Source organism: Parasteatoda tepidariorum, chromosome 10 (assembly GCF_043381705.1).
Source record: "Parasteatoda tepidariorum isolate YZ-2023 chromosome 10, CAS_Ptep_4.0, whole genome shotgun sequence".
NCBI lineage: Eukaryota > Metazoa > Arthropoda > Arachnida > Araneae > Theridiidae > Parasteatoda > Parasteatoda tepidariorum.
In genome coordinates, this window is record NC_092213.1 from 55,069,076 (window position 1) to 55,093,831 (window position 24,756).

At 29.0% G+C, this 24,756-nt stretch overlaps 2 protein-coding genes across 2 annotated transcripts in view; both read left to right on the plus strand.

Annotated features, from left to right (window-relative positions):
• LOC107439574 (tyrosine-protein phosphatase 10D) overlaps positions 1 to 16,809 on the plus strand; it is a 125,964-nt gene extending 109,155 nt beyond the window's left edge. The window contains exons 22-25 of the mRNA XM_071186967.1: positions 813 to 961; positions 4,375 to 4,510; positions 8,122 to 8,227; positions 16,668 to 16,809. Coding sequence (XP_071043068.1) covers positions 813 to 961; positions 4,375 to 4,510; positions 8,122 to 8,227; positions 16,668 to 16,699 — 423 coding nt within the window. The 3' untranslated portion in view covers positions 16,700 to 16,809. The remainder of the gene's footprint in view (positions 1 to 812; positions 962 to 4,374; positions 4,511 to 8,121; positions 8,228 to 16,667) is intronic.
• LOC107448265 (uncharacterized) overlaps positions 16,793 to 24,756 on the plus strand; it is an 86,617-nt gene continuing 78,653 nt past the window's right edge. The window contains exon 1 of the mRNA XM_043054936.2: positions 16,793 to 17,050. The gene's annotated coding sequence lies outside the window, so the exon portion shown is untranslated. The remainder of the gene's footprint in view (positions 17,051 to 24,756) is intronic.

The window sequence follows — 24,756 nt, forward strand, 5'->3', positions numbered from 1 at the left end:
CAGCTTATCTATTTAAACTTATCAATCTCTACAGAAATGTCATTTTAGCTCATTTTCTTTTTTTCCCACTATGTTAAAATCGGAGGCCGGTAGTTACCTACAAGATCCATTCCTACCCACAAACCATAACTAACCATACATTATGCTGCTGCTCTATAAAAACAGATCCCGTTTCCTACCTGATCTCTGGATCATANCCTAAAAAAGTAACGAAAGTACAAGTAAAAGTACTAAATTTAAAAAGTAACGAAGTACAAGTAAAAGTACGTACTTTTTACTTGTACCGGCGGTACAAGTAACGAAAGTAAAAGTACTGCCATATATGCTAACCATACATTATGCTGCTGCTCTATAAAAACAGATCACGTTTCCTATCTGATCTCTGGATCATATTATCCCTTGATTTTTTTATTTTCGGTCTTCATGCTTGTCTTTTTTATATAATTATCAGAAAGGCAAAGAAAAGTCTTGTACCATAGCTCGATATAGTGGCGACATTGTTGAATATATTTAAATAGAACTGTTTTATCGAATTGAAATATACCACATTAAAGTTTACACACGATAAAGATATAACTTCAACTCTATGGAAATACACTAAATCAAAGATATTTAGTGATTTGTTTTTAAATTTGAAGGAAAATGTCTTTTGAAATATGTATAGTCAAGAAACAATATGCAATTCTTACTATTACAGGAATAAAATAATTTTTACTCTTTTATTTATGCTATTTATCTACCTTATTCTACGTGTAATTTTTGATGCGTGATTAACATGATTTCTAAATTAATTACCTCTTTATTCATTTTAGAATGAGCAGTCTCGCATACTTAAGCACTTCCATTTCACAACGTGGCCTGACTTCGGAGTGCCTGAGCCTGCTCAAGTGCTGGTGAAATTTGTGAGGACATTCCGTGAGCGAATCGGCTACGATCCAAAACCCATCGTCGTACACTGCAGGTAAGTTGTGGGGAATACTTGTGTCGAATCTATCGATTATTATGCTGAAATCAATCTAATCTTCAACCAATTCAGCTGAAATCCGACATTTTAAATGAGAAAGATTTAAAAAAAAACTATTTTGAAAATAAGTCATTTTTTTCCGTTCGCTAATAATTCTTGAAAAGTTTATTCTCAGAAAGAAGACTTCATTTATTTTACATATATTAAGTTTCAGTGAAATTCGTTGAAAATGTCGCATTATGTCGTACAAGTCCTTTATAATATACTAGGTAATTTAGAATAGTCAAGGAAATTCACCGCCATTTAAAGCTTTTTATGGACTAAAACGATTTTTTAAATCTTCATTACTATCAAGAAATACTACATTCTTACTAAATAAAATATTAATTAGATTAATACTTACCTGCGGCTCAGAGACCTGACCAAAACTGGAGAAAATAAAATAGCCATTTTTGAGAGAAGAATTTTGAGAGCCATTGTTGGTGGGATAGAAATTAACAATGCTTGGAGCAGAAGATGTAACTTATATAAAATCTATAGAGAGTCAGACATCGTGAAATTCATAAAAATAAACCGGATGAACTAGGCAGCTCATATATTTAGAGTGTGGGTAATAATTCCACAAAAAGGAAATCTTTTTTATAAACTTCTAACAATCAAGAAAGGGGCCCAGATTGGGATGGATGGAGTTAGTGGAAACTGACTTCCTTGTATCCAGGATGCCCAAGTGTCAGAAATTGAAGGCAGTGAAGCAGAATCCGGATGAAGGCATTGGCTCACTCTGGGCTGTCTAGCCCAATATAATGATTTACTTAGAGTTATTGTTTTGTATATAAAATTGCTATAAGTGATAAAATTCATCGGGGAAAAAAATTAATCATCCCTGCAGAAATCATGAAAAGAAAAATAATTTAATATCGGGTAATTCCTCAGCTTCAAGACTCTGTTTGGAATTAAGTACAAAAGTTTTGTCGATACATTGATTCCAGTTTATGTCACAATCTGATCTCGCAAATCCATCAAATTACGAAGATGCTCAGTTTCTATGGGGTTGAAGGCAGGTAATTTTGCAGGCCAGTCGAGTCGAGGTGTTGGAAAACCAAACTCATATTTTTACAAGACAGTAAACTTTGCTGCTGTCATCTTGGTAAATCGGGACTCATCCTAAAGAACTGAAAGACAAGACCTCATCTTCCAGAATGTTAAAATGAGGAAGCTGATTCATGTTTTTATGACCATTCTCAATCCATAATAAGAAAAACATACAATTTTATAATAAGTATTTTCTCATTTTTATTAAAAAAAGAAATTTCTGAACTTTTGTTTCCAAGATGACAATAGAGTAAAAAACCTATGATCACTTTTTTATGTGGTTGCCGTTAATTAACCTTTTAAGAAAATTCATTGAATCCTGATAATGAATAATTGTTTAGTTATTTCATGGACGGGAATGTTGAAAGATATCAAGTTTTCGTGAGGTTTGTCATATTCGAAGGGATGTGACTCTTAGAAACTGCGTATAACTTTTGTTCTGCAGCATATTTAGTGTTATACCAATATTTCTTCAATTATTTTTATTGTTTACCATACAATAGTTTTAAAAAATATGGTGTAAATCATACTGCTTAACAATATTAAAATATTTGTGAAAGTTTTTTCGTAGTTCATGTAAAGTTTGATTTTAAAAAATATTGTCACTTCCTACTTTATGTTTTTCCATAAATTAACCTATCCTTATTCATGCTGCTTAACTCTTTGTCAAAAATGAGACACCGGTGTTCCTTTAATAAGTTTTTTTTTCTGATGCTCTAATTACAAGCAAAAATATATTTTGGTATTTTTTAATGATAAAAATCAGTCTAACTGTCATAAAAAATATGATAGATTATCGGAATTAGATTTGTACTAAAATATAAAAACTAAATAAAGTAGTNGTCGTACACTGCAGGTAAGTTGTGAGGAATACTTGTGTCGAATCTATCGATTATTATGCTGAAATCGATCTAATCTTCAACCAACTCAGCGCAAATCCGACATTTTAAATGAGAAAGATTTAAAAAAAAACTATTTTGAAAATAAGTCATTTTTTTCCGTTCGCTAATAATTTTTGAAAAGTTAAATTTCAGAAAGAAAATTTCATTTCTTTTACAAAAATTAAGTTTCAGTTAAATTTGGTGCATTATGTCGTACAAGTCCCTTATAAAATGCTAGGTAATTTAGAGTAGTCAAGGAAATTCAGAGCCATTTAATGCATGCAAATAAAGCTTTTTATGGACTAAAACGATTTTTTAAATCTTCATTACTATCAAGAAATACTACATTTTTACTAAATAAAATATTAATTAGATTAATACTTAATGATAATGTAAATAAGTGCACATTTGAAAAATTATTGTTTGAAAGTGAGCCGTATTTTACCTTTTAAGAAAAAGACACCGGTACTTTATACTGTATTTCATAACCATAAATTATGAAAATACTAAATATAGTATTTTCTTCTTCTTTTGTCCTAAATTATTACAAAATAATGAAAAATTATGAAAAATATGCTGAATTAAAATTCTGCGTCAAAGCAATAAAGCAAATAATTAAATATAAATAGTGAATATCATTATTAAATTCTTTTTTACTGTGAAGTACACTGTTGTAAGAAATTAAGAAAATTCGCAGACTTGGGCGATTATCTCTAGAACTACTGGGCCCGTTTTAATGAAATTTGATATGTATATACATTGATACAATACAAAACAAATAACCATTCAACAATTGTAATACACGCGAATAATCATGCGTAACACTTGTTGGAATCGGAAAGTATGAAACAGCGGTAACAGAATAAACAAAAAATAGGTTAATAGGCGGTATAATCCTATGATTAGTTAGTATAGTATTTAGTATAGTGCAGTATAGTATAGTATATAGTATTTAGTATAGTATAGTACAGTATTTAGTATAGTATAGTACAGTATTTAGTATAGTATAGTCTAGTCTAGTATAGTATAGTATACTATAGTATTTTGTATAGTATAGCATAGTATAGTATAGTATTTAGTATTGTATAGTATTTAGTATCGTATAGTATTTAGTATAGTATAGTATAGTATAGTATAGTATAGTATAGTATAGTATAGTACAGTATAGTACAGTAAATTGTCTTGTGGCAGTTTCATACAATCCGGCTCCAACGAGTGTCCCGCATGATCATGTGTGTGTATTACAATTGTTGAAGTAGTTCTAGAGATAATCGTCCAAGTCTGAAAATTCTCTTAATTCCTTACACCAGTCTATATAAAACGACATATTGCTACGTTAGGTATTTATGGTTAATGGTTATTAAATATGTGCAGATAGTAGTTTCGTGTTATTTTCATACCTAAATAATTTACTGAGAAATTTTCTTTCTAATATAGTGCTGGTGTAGGACGATCCGGTACCTTCATAGCATTAGACAGGGTGTTACAGCACATTCAGAAACATGACTATGTAGATATTTTTGGTATTGTTTCTGAAATGCGCAAAGAAAGAGTATGGATGGTACAAAATGAGGTAAGTTTTCTTGATTAACTGGTACACCATCTTATCAATCATGATCTTATCCATCTTATCAATATTCAGATGTTTTTATTGAAGCAACACGGAGGGAAAAAAAATCTGTAAAATTACGGTACTGTATGGTAAAGACAATTTTAGCAGTAAAAACCATAAATCTGAAAATAAATAAAAAATAAGCGATATTTAAACTATTTATATGACTACGTTTTTCGCTCATCTGGTATCGGTTTATCGGAAGTTCAAGTTTTCAAATTTGTAGTTCTAATCACATATTTAATGAATTTAATGGTTTTAATGCCGTGCTTTAAGTCGTTATGATACAATTACCAAATTTTATCATATTTACAAAATTTTATCTCATATTATAAGAATCATCATTACAGATATCTTTTTAGTTTTATTGAACTCACTAATACCGTTATATAACAGAAAATTTCCATAGGGCCATAGGGAATATTCAAGGTAGTTAGCACTACACTCTTAGAATTTTCTCGTGGAAAATGGTTAAATAATAATTTATTTAAATGTAATTTTACCATATCCAACCAAAACACTCAAATAACCATAAAAAGGATGGTATTCAAACTGTTAGGTGTAAGAAAAAGCGTCTATTGACTGCTTTCACCAAATTCGATTAAACAATCAATCCAAACCAACTAGTCCCTCAACAAATGAGAATCCAGCACACGTTCTTTGAAAGCTAAAAACTAAGCCACGTAAAAAATATTACGAATTCCTATGTTTACTTTCCATCATCGGATTCCAATAATTAGTGTGTGGTGGACAGCTTAGGAAGCCACGTAGTTCCTTCAATTGGGTACATAGAGTCGTATGAGCTAGTCTGTCTGACCGGCTGAACGGAGGCTCAAATCCTAGCGTTGAACCACAATATTTCCTCTATTTCTTCAACACACAAGGAGTTTCCAGTGTTCTGCACTCTTCAGCTGGTAGCCCACTACTTTTAGAATTCGAAACTATCAATTATGCATAGATGATATGACCACAGAGCTCATAAACCTAAAAAGTCTTGTATTTCCCATAGATGGCCCCACTAATTCATGTCGTGGTTCATCACACAACTCAACCACAACTTAACTTTGATATCAATTACCTAACGAAAAAACAGCCAAAGTTCAGTTAAATTTCATTTTTATGGTTTTGAAATCTTGCTAATTCTAAATGGTTACGAAATCGGATAGTTTTGTATTCACATTTTTTAACAATACCAATTGAAAACGGTTTCAAACCCGTGAAGGAAAAAAAATGTTTTTAAAAGTAAACTTTACATTTAATCAGATGGACAGACTGCTGGCGGTGATTTTACCATAATTTTACCCAAACTGGTTCATCCCTCAAACTCTCTCGCGTTGCCCTGGGGGAAATTTCTTCCAACTAACCATGGTATTGAGAATTCAAATGGAGAATTCAAACTGAGAAAAATGGTAGACTTATAAATAAATCTGCATGTGTGTAATGAAGATAAATGGCAAAACCATCAGTACCATCTCGGCGCGTTTAAATAACAACTGCAGTATTTATCTGGCTGAGCTCCTTGCGATACAGACAGCGCTCCAATGGTTTAAAAACCAGGGTTCTCCAATGGCAAGCATTTACACAGATTCCCTTTCTTCACTTATGAGCCTGGAGGACCCACGAAAACACCTCAAACTTATAGAAGACACCAAAGCCATGTGGAGTAGCAACTATAATATAAATTGGATTAAAGCACACTCAGGCATTGAAGGGAATGAAGAGGCCGACTGGGTTGCTAAGGAAGCCACTAAGCTTGGCCAGATTGATTTTGAGATCCCGGGTGAAAAATGCGAAATTAAATCTTACATTAAGAACATTACTTTTAACCGCTGGAGAAATGACTGGAGGTCTAGTGACAAGGGAAGACAAACCTATAATTTTTTTAAAGATCCAAGCATAAAGCGCCTGCTGGCCAATTTTTATTTAAACCAGTTCCTTACTGGCCACGGAGTGTTCGGGACCTATCAACAAAAATATTTCAAAAAATCAGCTTCATGGAATTACTGTGGAGTGAGACAGGACATTGATCATCTACTTAAGCACTGTCCAAGATTCCGGGCACTTCGTGGAACCCACATGAATAATTGCGAAGAGGAACATCAATTCTTCGCTATATTGACCTGCAGGAAAATTGTGACTCAAATTATTAAACAAACCCTCGAGGACATTCTAGCCCCAGATCAACTGACCCCAGTCATGAACCAACAATAGAGCATGTCATCGTTAATTTTTACTAATCAACTTTTAGCTTTACATTTTGAATTTTTATCTACTTTTGATTTTAGACTTCAAGTCAGACTTTTACTTTTAGACATTTACTATTTGGACTTTTAGCTTTCATTGATTTTAGTTTTGAGATTTTTTATCTCTTGTTTCCTTATTATTATAATCATTTAATTCTCGACATTTACACCGGCGCTATTGGGTTTCCTTGCCTTTAACACATGTTTTTAATTGTCAAGCGTTATTGTTAATCCACTTTTAACTGATCACCANCACATTTTTTAACAATACCAATTGAAAACGGTTTCAAACCCATGAAGGAAAAAAAATGTTTTTAACCGAAAACTTTACATTTAATCAGATGGACAGACTGCTGGCGGTTATTTTACCATAATTTTAGAATGGAAATTTTAACAGAGTATGAAGAACCCAACAATATTTGCAACTATATATTTCCTCTAGAATTTATTTTTTGTCTTTACCTACAAAAAACAAGATGGGCGATTTGCTTTTATCAAATTGCTTCTTAGTCAATATAATGATGAAAATACCCATTTCATCAATTAAGATACTCTAATTATGTGTCTAACGCCATATTGAAATATTTGCGTAATGAATCAAGTAATTTGTAGTTAGTTCACTTCAATTTATTCATTAGTGATATTCTTTGCTAAAACTGATGTAGAAAGCTGAGCATTGTAAGGAAATTATTAATTGAAGCTTGGTCTTTAATTATACAAATAGTATTCAGTATGTTTATTTAATGTACATATACCTGTTTTTCATACATAATTTAAAGATTTTTACTTAGAACTTTTTGTTCTCAGTAAGTTATAAGTTCGAGTCACTAATTATTAATTTGGGAATCAAGCATTAATTAGAGAAATTCAGTTGTAAATACCAATTACTATTGAAGTTACAACATAAGTGATATAATAAAAAGCAAATTATATTTGAAAAAGGATGCCGAACATTCTGAGTAATCATCGTTTTATTTATCAGATTTTCTTATAAAAATAGTAAGCTTTAGCTTAAGACTTAATGTGCATTTAATTATAATTTTTGTGGCATTAATTGATTAAGTTGAAAACTGAAAAAAAAGGCACATTTTTTCTGAATGCTTGCTTCATATGCAAAGATTTAAAAATTGAGAGAAAAATAAATTAGAATTTCAAATTAGAAAAGTAAAAAAAGAAGTACAAAAAAATATTAACAGTGAAATGAAATATGTATTCTTGCATTGTTTAAATGTTGTAATAATCTATGGTGTTCTCGATTATCTCAAATTGACTGCAAAGTTTTTATTTTTTTTTCCAACTGGCATAACGATTTTATCTTTTTCTTTTTAGCAACAATACATATGTGTTCATCAATGTTTACAATGTGTTCTAGAAAAGAAAGAAGAATTTTTAGAGCTTGGTAGGCCCGAAGAGCGCGATAATCAAGGGTACGATGGTAAGTTTCAATAATTATTTGTTATTGCATTTCCAGCATTTTATGACAGTGGAAATTGTACTGATGGCTTAGTGAAATTAGTATTTCTAATCGGAGCAATGTATAATCATTGTATTGCTAAGACTCGAATACTTTTCTAAATTCTTCCACTAAACGTCAAGACTGTTTTTTCTAAAATCCCTGAATTCTTTTTGCTGAAAGTCTTAACCTTTCACTGTCTGCATATCTACAAAGCAAAGTTCAAATTGGATTTTCGTCGCTGTCCTCCATAATTTAGCATTGAAAACTGATTTGCACATCTACAGAAGAATCTGCAACAAGAATTGACCGCCATTCTGTGTTAGTTTAAACGTTGAAGGACATGCTGTTTCGCCGCGTGTAGCTTTTTTTACTTTAGTTAGAGGCTTACTACCATTTCGGTAAGAGACATAATTGCTGTTCTGAACGAAATTGTTTATCATAGCAATTTGAAGCTTTAGGTATTTCATTTCTTATACTTCGGGTTTTTAATTGATTTTTGATGATTTAGTGCTCATTGTCGAAAAGATTCTATTGTTTACATTAACATTGGGAATCATTTAATTCTTAGGGAGATTTCGCACTTTTACGTTAGCTTACGTACGTTCCGCACGTAAGATTTAAATCAACTACGCATGCGTGCTCGTGTTTATTTTAGATGCTACGTATCTTTACGTTATGCTGGCGTAATTAACGCTATAAAGACAGAGCTACAAGCATGTGGTTTACATCTGTTAAATGTTGTTTTGTGTTAAAGCCAAACTTAAAACTTAGAACATGGACATAGAATGCGAATTTCAAGAAATATATTGATGAAATTTAGAAATGAATTATGCGACATTACAACAATTGGTTGAGCGAAAAGATCGTCTACGCCCATTGTAAATGGTTCTTGTGATTTTGTTGTCGAAGTTAAAACGATATTTTACTACGTTAGCGTTTTTAACTTACCAATTTTTGCGAATTCTCTTATTTCTGCATACGTAAGTTTGATATTTTTTTTTTCACGGGCTCATGTGCATTTCACCAGAATTGACGCATGCGCAATAAGAGTGCTCATACGCATTTACTTAAAATCGTACGGGAGAATTCGGAAGATAACTTAAATTTGCAAAATCTGCCTAATAATATTGTACACACAGATTTGCAAAGTGCAAAAAAAAAAAAATGTCTGCATTTTTTTCCATCTTGTATTTTTCTTGAGCAATTCTGCATATGACAATAATTATTATTATTCACTTTTAAAAAGTGTGCAGTCAAGGGTTCAGCAACTGCAATTTAAAAATGTTCCCTACCTAAGATTGTTAGCAGGCGAGTCCATTTCATTGTGTAATATAATACTATGCCCAAATCTAATATTTTTGAAATTCACTAAAAATATTCCATATTACGAAAGCAAAGTTTAAAAAAATATATCCTTTTATGTAGGAGAAAAAAAACGATATTTATTGATTTGTTTTAATAAATTACACGTCAATTATTTACGTGTATCGATATTAAACTACTTTGATGTAGTTTTATCAGGAGCTGTAATTTCTTTTTTGTATTTTTTCCTAAAATAATTATTAGCTTAGATTATACCGGTTGGGATTTTAAAAGCATTTTCAAACAATTAAATTCGTATTTTCAGTAACATTTTCGAAAGATTTTAATTCCAAGTACGCTATTTGAATCATTTGATATTGAATACCTTATTTTTTGCGAATAGGTGCATACACCAAATACTGCAATACAGATGTTATTTTTGTTACACTATAAAATTTTAATCCTTTGATTGTTTCTCATTTAATTTCAGAAACATAAAATCTGGTAAATCTTCTTTTTAAAAAAAATCTTTCATAAAATATTTTCATATAAAATCTTCTTTTTAAGAAATCTTTTCATAAAATCTTCTTTTTAAAAAATCTTTTCATATAAAATCTTCTTTTTAAAAAATCTTTTCATAAAATCTTCTTTTTAAAATATCTTTTCCTATAAAATCTTCTTTGTAAAAAATCTTTTCATAAAATCTCCTTTTTTAAAAATGTAATTTTGCAAAAGTTAAATATTTGAAACAATGAATGTACACAATTCTTTAATGCAAAAATTAGTCAAATAATTTACTGTATATTTATTGTTTTCCAAGATTTAAAATTACTAAGAAAAATTTAGGAAGGTTAGGTTTTGTAAATATAAATCAGAAACACAATTGAGTTTTGTCGACTAAATAAAAGTCGACTAAAATATTTGAAGTAAATTAAAATGAAGAGCTATTTAAAAATTCATAGAGCTCGACTGTGAATGAAACAAAACTGAATTATTTCTTTTCTTATCTATTTTGCTTCAAATAAAAGGATCGCTTCCATCTTCTTTCAAACATTCCATAGCTCTGCCCAATGGAAATGCAGTGAAAAAAGACTGAGATATTTTGTAGNACTTAAATTTGCAAAATCTGCCTAATCATATTGTACACAAAGATTTGCAAAGTGCAAAAAAAAAAAAAATGTCTGCACTTTTTTTCTATCTTGTATTTTTCTTGAGCAATTCTGCATATGACAATAATTATTATTATTCACTTTTAAAAAGTGTGCAGTCAAGGGTTCAGCAACTGCAATTTAAAAATGTTCCCTACCTAAGATTGTTAGCAGGCGAGTCCATTGCATTGTGTAATATAATACTATGCCCAAATCTAATATTTTGGAAATTCACTAAAAATATTCCATATTACTTAAGCAAAATTAAAAAAATATATCCCTTTATATAGGAGGAAAAAGACGATATTAACTGATTTGTTTTAATAAATTACTCGTCAATTATTTACGTGTATCGATATTTAACTATTTTGATGTAGTTTTCTCAGGAGCCGTAATTTCTTTTTTGTATTTTTTCCTAAAATAATTATTAGCTTAGATTATACCGGTTGGGATTTTAAAAGCATTTTCAAACAATTAAATTCGTATTTTCAGTAACATTTTCGAAAGATTTTAATTCCAAGTACGCAATTTGAATCAATTGATATTGAATACCTTATTTCTTGCGAATAGGTGCATACATCAAATACTGCAATACATATGTTATTTTTGTTACACTATAAAATTTTAATCCTTAGATTGTTTCTCATTTAATTTCAGAAACATAAAATCTGGTAAATCTTCTTTTTTAAAAAAAAATCTTTCATGAAATCTTTTTAAAAAATATTTTCATATAAAATCTTCTTTTTAAGAAATTTTTTCATAAAATCTTCTTTTTAAAAAATCTTTTCATATAAAATCTCCTTTTTAAAAAATATTTTCATAAAATCTTCTTTTTAAAATATCATTTCCTATAAAATCTTCTTTGTAAAAAATCTTTTCATAAAATCTTCTTTTTTAAAAATGTAATTTTGCAAAAGTTAAATATTTAAAACAATGAATGTACACAATTCTTTAATACAAAAATTAGTCAAATAATTTACTGTATATTTATTGTTTTCCAAGATTTAAAATTACTAAGAAAAATTTAGGAAGGTTAGGTTTCGTAAATATAAATCAGAAAAACAATTGAGTTTTGATATATATTTTTAAAAAAGTCAACTAAAATATTTGAAGTAAATTAAAATGAAGAGCTATTTAAAAATTAATAGAGCTCGACTGTGAATGAAACAAAACTGAATTATTTCTTTTCTTATCTATTTTGCTTCAAATAAAAAGATCGCTTCCATCTTCTTTCAAACATTCCATAGCTCTGCCCAATGGAAATGCAGTGAAAAAAGACTGAGAAATTTTGTAGTTGGAAGGTATCTTTGTAATGTAGAGACTGCCATACAAATTATTTGTCATCTTCCATACTGGTAAATATTCATGGATTATCCAAAGCATGATGCATCCTAAATGAAAGATTATGTTTTCATGTTTGCCTGCTTTAAGTGGTTGCATGATTTTTAATTTCATTTTTAACCTTTAACGATCTGTTAATTTTCAAGAAAACGATCATAAAAGTGCCTATTTTGCTAAATATGCGTATTTGATTAGTGCTGACATCTAGTTCAAAATAAACTAACTATCTACAAATACCTAGTCCCGCAGTGGACTGATCGTCAAGACACGGTTCTCATAAGATCACCGAAGTCAAGCATCACTGGCTGCGGTCAGTGTGCGGGTGGGTGACCCACTTGGATCAGTCTGCGTAGGGACCGAGGGTGTGCGGTATTGGTCCTCGTTAATCTGTGCTACCGTAAAGTGCTCGACTTCGCGCGCAGGTCGTCGGGCTACCGAAGCGGGGGTGCCATCTCTTCCGCAGAGGATCAAAATTGTGATGGCATGTCTTCGGATCATCCTCCGGGATGTTTCCCAGACCGTCGCCAATAGCCCATTGTGCAGCTCTAGTGCGACGTAAATTAACAACAATAACAACAACAAATACCTAAAAGATATCCTGGTACTGCCATCTGGTGTGTAAAATGAGAAATAAGATGTTTTCCGGGCAAAAAAAAATGAATTAGTTTTATTCTTATTGGCTTGTTACTACTGAAGACTCCAGCCCGGAAATTTCACGGGAGCGAGAAGGAAGGGGTTAATAGCTATGCGGTGAATTCATCTAACAATTATTTTGTTAAATTCTTTTCTTACAACTGTTTTTGTAATACTTTCAAGCAAGATTGACAGTTTTATAACGTAAAAAAATTTTGTCAAATTCATACCATAAGAATTTATTTCCCATTTTGTTACTAACGCTTAAAAGACGAGCTCAGAGTGTTCTAAAATCGCTCTCCTTTAATCGCTGCTTCAAACCACTGTTATTTGTACAATATTTATTATTCACGCCACTTTGTTTAAAACTTGAACCAACTATCTTTACAATGGTACTCTAATCCCTTCTCCTTTCATCGGTGCTTGAAACCACTGCCTTTTGATCGATTTTTATAGTTCACTCTGTTTTGTTTAAAACTTGAACCCACTTTCAGTTAAAGTACTAATTTAGAATCCTTAAAATTATGTGTTTAAAAAAGGTCATAAATTACTTTTTGAACAATGGATTTAAGCACTGTAAAAAAATATTAAATTTACAGAAAAAGTGTCAGCTGGTGTGCCATTATAAAATCGTTTATTTTTCATAAAAATACTGTAATTTAAAAACGGAAACCTGTTTTTTAAGCAGATATTTGCCGTTATTTTTAACAAACAAACTCAGTTATTTGAAAGGGGAAGCCTGTTTTGTAAGCAGATAGGTGCTGTTATTTTAACAAACAAATTCTGTTATTTTATAAGATAGCTATGTCAGCATTATGGTCGGTGAAAGGAGAATTTGCATGGTCAGCCAAAGTCGGGATTCGTACCCGGGTTACCTGTAAATTTGTATTTGTTTTGTAAAAAAATAATTCATTTTGTTTTTGCATGGTTATTTTGATAATTTGTTTTTCTTCATAAATAAAGACAAAACACGGCTTCAAACTGAATGTTGACGCATGTAAAATGTGTTTGTATAATATTTATGCAAAAAACTGCATGCGCATGTTTTTCGAATGAGATTATAAATTACTAATTTTTGTATTTTATGAAATTTTTACTATTTTTTATGTATTTTTCTTGATGTATATTTATTTGCTCTTGCTTGCATTCAAACTATATGTTTTATTAATTACCTTATTGTGTAAGTCTACAAATAAGCTTAAATCTGAACAGCATTGCTCAGTTTCTATATTATTTATTTTATAACATTTTTTTTTAAATTTGCAAACAGTTTTTGAAAAATGTATCCTGAATTTATATTATATTTAGTTTTTCAGCTAATGAAATATTTAAACTTAAATTTTTGATTTGCATTTTATATATAGGTTTAACTAAAATCCATTTTAACTTTATAAAATCTATAATATAAGACTCAAAAACTAGAATAAAAAAACAACTTACGTGCTTCTAGCATCATAATTACAAATAATAATCCTTTTAAATGGGTAATGAATCAGTACATTGCATATCAATATGAATCAATTTAGGGAAAATTAATATAAATTCTCTAATTGCAAAATAAAATGTTAATGAATTCACAGAATATAAATATGAGTCAAACTACTAGATATCAATAGGAATTACCACATCGTAAATTAAAAGTTGAACCAACACATTGAAAATTAATATGAATCGATACATTGAAAATAAACACGAGTTAACCCGTTATAAATTAAAAGGTTAATGAATACACTAAAAAATTAAAACGTTGATCAATACGTTGAAAATTAATATGCAGTAACACATTGCATAGCCATATGAATCAACCTACTACATATCAATATGAATTACCACATTGTAAATTGAATCAATGTATTGAAAATTAATGTGAATCAAAAAATTTTTAACAGAAAAAATTTTCACTTTTGATAAATAATTTAGTAACTTTAATATTAAACTAAACGTTATGACAAAATTATACTTGGTATGGAGCAAGTCTGTTTTTATCACAAATCTGTAATAATTTAAATTTTTTATTTTTGAATTTGAAACTATAAATATATATGAACTAATTTATATTAAATGAAGGTTTAAGAGTTTCTGTAAATTCTAATAAATCTGAAAAAAAGATTTTATAAATTGCGTAATAGGAGCTTTAATTGTTTTTAATCACTGACAGTATTTTTTTTCTTCACATTTTAAAAATAAATTTATTGCAAATTTGCGAAGGAATATAGCTTTAAATACTGATAGTTAACTATCTCGGTTGCTATTAACATATAGCTCCCATCCTTGAAATTTAACTTTTTTTTATCATAAATATATCCTGTTAATTTATGATAGCTATATACTTGTATTAGATTAAAGATAATTCTATAATTCTATTTGAAATCAAGTTTCATTTATTACTTTCAAGAATAATTAACTCTTTATAAGCCAATATTTTACAGCAATGTTATATTAAAATATTTTTGGATTTGAAATTGATTTATAAAAAAGAAATTCACAGAGCCCGTGAGAAATAATTTGATTTTTAAGGCCATTTTTTTGGTAGGAAGTTAGGGTAGTATTTTCAAACTTTTACCTGCTGTAAATAATTGGCAATATACTTTAACTTCTGTGCTCATAAAATACCAAGTTTTTAGATTCTTCGTTTTTTACTAATTGTTAAACTCGTTGAGAAATAACATGAACTAAGGCAGAGGTCGCCAAAGTGGTCTATATAGACCCCCAGGGGTCTATTTAACATAAGTGGGGGTTGATCTGAGCCAGGGTGTCGAATGGGGGTCGATCTGAACCGGAAGGGTCGATTGGTCGAAGGATTATCAGTATTTTTCAGATATGTGACAATTAGAAATAAAAGAAGACTTGGAAATATATACAGGTAATCTTCAAAAATTGAGCGACCATTTCAAACTACGTTTTGTTGATTTGAAAAACATTGACATCCCTGATTGGATTATTGTGCCATTTTCTGCTCAAATTGAAAACGTGGACATCAAACTGCAAGATGAGCTTGCTGAGTTATTATGGGGATTTGAAGCAAAGACGCTTTTTAAAAATTTAACAATAAGCAAATTTTGGACAAATATAAATATAATGCAAAAATATGTAAGACTTTACGAAATAGCTCTGCCATTTATGATAGCATTTCCAAGTTCCTATATGGTTGAAGCCGGTTTCAGTCACGTAAATTCAATCTTAACTAAGAACGGAAATAAATTAAATGTGGGGTTTCGAAGGGATTTAAGATTAAAATTGACCAATTTTGAACCCAATATAACGAGCCTTGCAAANCAATATAACGAACCTTGCAAAAAAAAAAAAAGCACCAGGCACACCCATGTCATTGATTAAGAAAAATAAATCCGTAGTTACTTTACTTATTATTTCTATTTACTTATAATTACTTATTATTTCATAAATATTAAGGTATTTATATTTCAACATTAATATATTTTTCATAAAACTATTGTTACACTATGTACTATTACTTTAATAAATGTTTAAAATCATAAAATAAATGTACAAACACAGTATCTAATAGAGTTTTATTTTAATTAACAGAAAATTACTTTTATGGGGGTCGATGGAGATTTCGAAATATTATGTAGGGGTCGATGATCAATAAAGTTTGGCAGCCCCTGAACTAAAGCATAACACACAAGAGCAAATAGCTTCACAGTGTTAGCCTATCTTTCTGACTTAACTCAAACTTTTACTGTTATTCACATTACATTTGTGCGAACTAATCCCTCAAATTTTTTTAGTTTATTTTTATTTTTTAATTTTTTTGAAGTTATCAGCATATGGTCGCACAAATCATTGGTGGGAAAATACCTTCCCACCGACATTTAAAAATTAACGAAGTCAGGTTTTATAAAGAGTTAATATGAAGTTTTGCCAAATAATTAAACACCCTATTAAGCTACAAAAATAAAAGTGCTCAAATGGCATGAAATATATTTTGAACGTGGTAATCATAATTAATCATCTTCTCTTCACTTCTCTTCCAGATGACGAAGGAATTGCTGAGTCAGGCATCTGATGAAAACGATAAAAAGAAATTTCTGTGATGAGACTAAAGAAATACTTCGTTTCTTTTTTCATGACTTTTTCCACGTATCTTTTCCATTGTGTTAGATGCAGGCAAGCATCGTACATATAAAAACACTATTTTTTACGAACGTTGTGCGCTTTAAATGAACTTATCAAGTTTTTTTTTTCTTCATCAGTTCCACGAACGTTGTTTGTTGAAGAACTGTCTTGTAATCAATTGAACTTGGAATATCCGAATTTTGAAGTCAAATCCGTTCGGGTCACTTATTTATGTGAGTGAGTTGTGATTGATATGAGTTGTGTGTATAGATTTTTTTATTTTCTGTGCCATGCTTTTTAAGTAAGTTATTTGAATTATTAAATATAATAAAATGTAGCGTCCATAATTTTAAAAAAATCTATTTTTTGTATATGAAGTCAATAAAAGAGTCAGTTTTGATATTTTTTGTAATAACGTAATGAAATGAAAGAAAAAACTGTTTTAATGTGTTTTTTTATGGCTTATGCAGTTGAATTTTGTTAGATAAACAGCTTTGTTATGCATATATTTAATTACTTAAAACTATACTTTGTGTAATTTATGTGCTAATGTTTGAAATTAATTTGTTTGAATTAAAAGTGAAATATTTTAACTGCTCGTAAGAAAATTAAAAATTAAGATTAAGTTGTTGTTACGCAATTTATGTATTTATTTTGTAATTATCATCTATCCTCCCCCCCCCCCTAAAAAAAACTCAACATGCAAATAAATGATTTTCTCTTCAATCCCAGTAGCAAAACTATTTGAAGCAACCATAATTTTTTTCATAATTCCTGGAACTGTGAGCGATTACTGAAATATTCGCATTACGAAAAAAGTTTATTCAAAATTTTAATTATTATTTTTTTTTGATTAAATAAACCGTTGTTAAAAATTTCTTCATGTTCTAAACAATGCATTTATTCATAATTTTAAAAATAATGTGACTTTATTTAAATTTAAAATATGCTTTAAAATGTGTTTTAATTGTTAAAATATGTTTAAGTCGAATTCGGTAAAATATGAAATTTTTGCTCGTAAAATTAATATTTTATTGATCATACTTAGTTTATTACTATTAATACAACATTAATATATTTTAAGTAATTGAAAAAAAATTCCTAATTAGGTATTATATTTTTCAGGGAGTGATATTTTTCTAAAATATTTTTATTAATATTTTTACGAAACATAATTACGTTATTTATTGAATAAATATTATTTGTTACTATGGATTTTTACGTTTAAAAAAAAAGAATATAAAGAACCATAAATGGAGAATTTAAAAAAAGAATTGTTCGACTGAAAATTTCGAGTAAGATTTGTAACAAATCGGATTTCTGTTTGGTTCAATAGATTTTTTTTCCTTATATTTATTCAATTGTTTTCTGAGTTACTATGTTTCTTTTAAAAGTACTTTTTTATAAAAAATACATGAATGTTTAAAAGCATATTTTATAAATGCATTTTATTAAATATTCTAAAAACTATTTACTATTGAAAAATACATTTTTGTACAATGATACAAAAACAGATCATTTTTTAGATAACGTTTTTGTTCTTTCCGTAATGCATGAATTAACGTACAATTGTAGTGATAATTAAATATGTTATAAAAAGGAAAGATAAAACATTTAAAACTTTAAACTTAGATATTTTTAATTTTAAATTTCATCAACTATTTATTTTATTCAGTATATTACGACACAATAATATTTTTTGAAATATCAATAAATTCTCTCTAATACGTTGATAATAATATTTTTCCTTCTCACAGATGGCGCTCTGCGCAGTGATGCATTATTTATTCATGTTCTGATTCCATTCAGACACTGTAACGTTAACATCATTCTCGTTATTGTTATTAAATTTATTTTTCTGTTATCAGCTAAACTCTTTATATAGCAGAAAAATATATTTAATAACTATAACGAAGGGGGGATTTCCGTATCGTGATCTGTGGCAGAATAATCACCAAGTCTTGGAAACTTACGGGCAGTGGCCCGCAAGAAACTATAAAAAAAACATCACAGAAAGGGACCAACTTGAAAGGTATAACTCGTAGGCACCACCGGGCAAACATCTACAAGTCTTTTTCAAAAAAAAATTGCAAGTTTGAAATCTATTTGGCATCTTGGCGATTGTAGTTGGCGCTACAGATCACGATACGGAAATATCCCCTATCGAAGAATGATGTCAACGTTGAGCGGAATCAGAACATCAATAAATAATAATACATCACTGCGCAGAGCGCCATCTGTGAGAATGTGAACTAACTAATGCTTATGTAGCTAAAACTTTCCAAAAACGATTAATTTTTAATTAAATTAGCTTTAAAAATAGACCGGAAAGTGTTTGAAATTAAAATTTTGAAAAATTAAATGGTGTGTTGCAATTTCAGGTTATGCTCTGAACCTGAAACTCGTTTTGTGTGAGTATTTTTTTAAAAAGAAATTAAAATCTTTAAAATTTGAAGCATTTAGAAAAATAGTTAGAAAAGGATTATTGGAATAAATTATCAGTTTCTTCAGCCATTCAAAAGGGTTTTGATCCCATCTTACTTAATAATGATTTAACCCTTTATAGGGTAGTTTTTTTCTAGCAATGTTATGCTAAGATAATTTGAGATTGATTTATGAAAAGATAATTATTTAACATAATACCAAAAATTATGTTGATTTAAGATTTTTTACGTGAAAGTAAAAATTACACCTTCAGCAAAAAAATGGCCTTAAAAATCAACAATTGTTATTAAAAATAACCGAATTTATAAATACAATGTTTATAACCCTAAATAAATTAGGTGATAAGTGTTCAAATGAAGGAACGCATAAGGCGCAAAATAAAAATATCTTTCTAGCGTTGGCTTCTTGACCCCACGCCAACCTTTACTGTCACCCACATTTATGTAAACAAAATCCTATTTTTTTCTGAAGTTATCAGCAGTTTTTGATGAAGTTTAATGAGGCATACTTCTCACGTTCTTAACAGAATTTAATGCTTTTATTTTGTTTTCTCATTAAAATAATAGTTTTCAGACCTTAATTAATGTATTTTTAGCGACGTTTTCTTAAAGATTTGAAATATGGGATGATCATTATGGACTCTCAGGGCTGACATAGGATGCTTGTTACTGATCTATTTACCCGTGATTCAAATGAATACATGATGTTTCGTAATCACCACTTTTAATACATGTTTTTACAATCTTAGTCATAAATGAAGTCAAGAAAGTATAGTTTGTCTACGGTAAGAACTCCCTCCTGCTACAAAGTCTGAGACCGTCTGCTGCTATGGAAACAAGAACGGCGCATTTCAGGGAGGGTAGCTTCTCTTCACTCTAGGGCTAACACAATCGAAAAATATTCCCCATCTCCCTCCGGCTCGAGTCAAACCTAACCTAAACAATGACCCCACATCCCTACTTGAAATAGTTATACCACGTTACCATGGGCACCACCACAGGTCCTGACGAATGGCTAAGGGAGTTCTTACTTTGGACAAACTCTATGCACATTAGGAATCATAAATTGTTAAGTTAGGAGAAAACAAAAACACAACCGAAATTTAAAGATGGGAGGATTAAAACCATCAAAACCTGATTGATTGCCAATAAAAAGAGAAAAATTCAATTTTGATCATTAAAAAAAATCTATGAAAATCAAGTAATCTCCCCGACTTCGACATTTTTTAAATCGCGTTCTTTATTAGTCACTTGACATATTTCGATAGTGTTATTTCTGACTTAAATATTAACTTATTACTTATAATGTGTATACATTTTTTACAAAATTTTTGACAAGGAATTTAAAAAAAAAAGGAAAATTATAAATAACGAACATTTTAAAGGTTTATTTTAACAGTATTTTCTTAAAGAGGGTATTAAACTGATGAATGACATGAAACTGTTTCAGCGCAAAATTAACCGTAGAACATTTCAGCTCAATACATCGAAGATTTATTCGAAGCAATCTCTTTAAAAGTGGAGAACACAAATTGCTTTTTACTATTTTTGGATCCATTCATTTTAAACACGACTTTCAAGTCTCTATGTCATACTATTATCTCAAAAAAAAATGATGTTTTCAGGAATCCAGTACAATATTCTTGGTTTAAACATAAAAACTTTTAAGCTGAATAAAAATAACTAGTTGACTATAAAAAGAAAACCGAAAAAATCACATCGAATCCCTTCAATTTAATTTTTTTGATTTAAAAGGGAATTTTTTTTATTGTTTAGAAAAAGCCATGAAGAAGGAGAAAAAATAATTCAAACAGATTAATGTTTTTTTTAAAATAACAGTAATTAGAGGAAGAAAACATTAATTACTGGCACAGTTTAAGGAATTGTTTAAAATTGAATTGAGTCCCGCTTATGCCATTTTATCTATTTCAATGATAACCATAACTATTTTATCTATTTCATAACCATTTTATCTATTTCAATGAGAATTTTATAAACAATAATCACAATAAAAAGCGAATAACCGTAAATAACTTCTGATCTTAAGATTGGGTTTTCATGCAGCCGGCCAGGTGGTCGAGCGGTTAATGTGCCTGACTGCGGGTTCGATTCCCGCTCAGGGAATGGATGTTTTTCTCTCAGTGTTGTCCTCTGTTGTGAGTGATTTGCCAATGAGTTTCACCCCTGAAATATTTTATCAGCAACAAAAATACTACTAATAAAATTTTTCGTTAAGATTATTACTATTATATTTTTTTTTACGCTGAAGAAGAAAAATAATCAGTTCAAGCACTTGTATTTCCTCCTTCTTTCTTCTCCCCTTACCACCCAATTCAACTTTATCCTATTGCTCAAAATTCAGTCAATTGTGACATGAATTTCAAATGCGTTGAAAATTTGTTGAAACGAAGGAATAAAAGTATAAAAAAATTAAATTAAATATATTTAATGAATAAACTTTTTCAGAGACAAATAAATATTCTGAGAATAGAGGAGAAAAAATGGAAATAATGCCGAAATAATATTTTTTTTCATATACATATTCTACCTATAATTCTTAAGTGTTTACTATGCACAATCAATATGTAAACTGGGATATAATTCTTGTTATGAAATGGAGAAATTTGCATTTTAAAAATTATATGTTTGGATAACACTGCCAGCAGTTGCCATAGTGTTGAAGTAGGCAAAGGAGAAAAAAAAGAAGGAACAAATATAACTCATATATAAAGTTTGAGGCCATCTTAAAACATATTAATGCGACATTTTTAAGAAGAAATTTGTCATAAGCTTTACGAAACTATTCGTTCTGCATAAATTATTATTTTCAATTATTAAATCCTTCTGGTTATCATAAATGATTGCACATGCGAAATGCTCGGTTAATAGTGTAGCTTTTTTTCATGTTGAATGTGTTTCTGTTAATTCAAGAAAAAAGTTTTTATCTTCAACTATACATTAATTTATCTACTTATTTTTTATCGCACATTTCAATAAATACAAATGTTAGATAATTTATTCTTCAAGGACGTTCAAAATTTAACAAAATTTAAAGTTTTCATAGATTTTTATTCATTCTTTCATTGTTACAAGCAATTTACATCAACTTAATTATCACTATATTGCTATCTTATTAACTAAAAAAAATATTTTAGTTCGGCAGTTTTAATGTTTACAGAAAAAAATGCAAATTAATTGGTGTGAAATGAATAATAAGTTATCCATTTTACACCATTTATCCATTTACACCATTTTATCCATTTTTAAAATGAATAATAAGTTATCCATTTTATACCAATTTAATTGCACACAGAAAAATTACAATGTAATGCCAATGTATAAAAAATAGTTTTTAGTTTAACAACTTTAATGACGACACAAAATATCTAAATTAATGATAGTAAAATAATAAATACAGAAGTATGTAAATTAATATTCATATTCCGCCTATTTTGTGTAAGACAAAATATATAAATTAGTTATTTATTTAATACCAATTTCATGACCACAGAAAAAATATAATGTGGTCTCAAAGATTAAAAGATTAATTTTTATCTCCATAGCTTTTTTATGATAACACAAAATGAGCCTATACATTAGAAAAATTTGCAAGTCAAGTAAGGAGAATTTAGGCAAAGGCAAAATTAGCTGGAAAAAAAAAGGAGTGTTTGTTTTTACATTAAAACTGGAACACTCCAAAATGTCCCTTTCACTGTTCTTTTCAAATTATTCGTTCTAAAGCTTTATGTATTAAGGTATAAAATTAATGATCCTACTTACTTCAGAATGGGTTCAGAATTATTAGCAACTCTTTCAAAAATTATTTTTTTAAAAAGCACTGCAGTAAAATCAGTAAACTGTAACCGTACATTTTTATTTCTGCAGAGAAAAAATTAAACGAACTGAAAAAGAAAAAGCAAACGATAGAGCCACTATAAATAGCTTAAAAGATATTAATTAGTTCTTTTCTCATTTTTATTACCAAAAATGGGCATTTTCGACGCCATTTTTCCTCTTTTATTTCAACAAAAAAGGTTTGTCAGTTTTACTAATGATTAGAGAAAGAACATATTTAGCATTCTCAGATGATATTTTTTAATTTATATTATTGGTTCTGTACTTAGAAATGTATTTTGATTATTCGAAAGATTTCTCCGTCATTTGCTTTCAAGTGAAATTAAAAGAATTCTGTAATGATTTTTCAAGATTCATTACCTGTTACTTAACTGGTATGTTTTTAAGTTAAATTACATTGAGTATTTTCTTCATTGTGATCCTTTAATTTTTCCGAATCAATTTGCTTGTGAAATGTTTCGTTTTCAAAGGCGATAGATAAACATAAGTATATCTCTATTGAACTAGTATTAGAATTATTAATTTAATTCAGTTGTTTTTATCTAAAAACAAAGCATCGAAAATTTATTGAGAAATTTGAAAGAAAGTGTATTAAAGTTTATTTTGATAATTCAAATTTTTTTTCCTCTTTTGCATTCTAGTAAAACAAAAAGAACGTAAATATGATTCTTTTCAAAATTTATTACCTCATGAAGATATATACTCATAAGTTCATCTCCATTGCACTTGTTTTAAAGCTATTTGTTTAATTTAGTTGTTTTTATTTAAAAGCATAAATTAGAAAATTTATTGAGAAGTTCAATATAAGGTATTAAAGTTAATTTTTATTACTTAAAATTTTTTTTGATCTGCTTTTATCAAAAAACAAACATGGAAAAGTTATTGAAAAAGTATAAAGAAAAGTATTAAAGTTTCTCTTGAAAATTAAAATTTTTTTCGTCTTTTGCAGTCTAGTGAAGTGAAAAGAATTTAATTAGTTATTTTTTCAAGATTTTTCCAAGAACCTATTACTCAGCGGGCATTCACTGTTACATAGAAATGTTATTGAAAAGAACATAACTATTTTGATTCACTACTCAAAATCAACTAAATCCATATTCGTTCTTTTTTTTAAATTTTCTCTCCTCGAAATTTTCGAGAGCACAAAATAACAAAGCCGATTTTGAAAATAAACGTCTCAATATCGTTTTTTTAACTTTTTAACAAGTTGCTTAAGTTCTTAAATTAAGTAAGATAATTAAATAAGATTATTTATTACCTGTCTGGCAATTCTAACCAAAGATTATAACTCATTTTGAGATATTTCTTTAAAAAATTTTATTACAGAATTCTATGTTCCTTAAAAATATTTCAAGAATAAAGTAAGTATGAATAAGTTAAAAGCCAAAAGAAAGCCTTTAGTGCAACTAAACTATAAAAAAAAAAAAAAAAAAAAAAAAAAAAAAAAAAGAAAGGAAAGAAAGAAAGAGTGCATAAAAAATGAAAAAATTCAGTGTTTACATCAAAACTGGCTCAATTCAGCGCACTTTTTTTAATTATTCTGAGGACTGTAATATTTTTGACAGAGATCGTGAGTTCGAATCCCACCGGCACGTTAAATCTGTCGGGATCACAAAGTCCTCCAAGTTCCCATAGCGAATCAATAACACTGTAGTTCAATTCTCCAAATAGAGCTTTCGCTTTCGAATGAGGTGAACCGGGTTCGAAT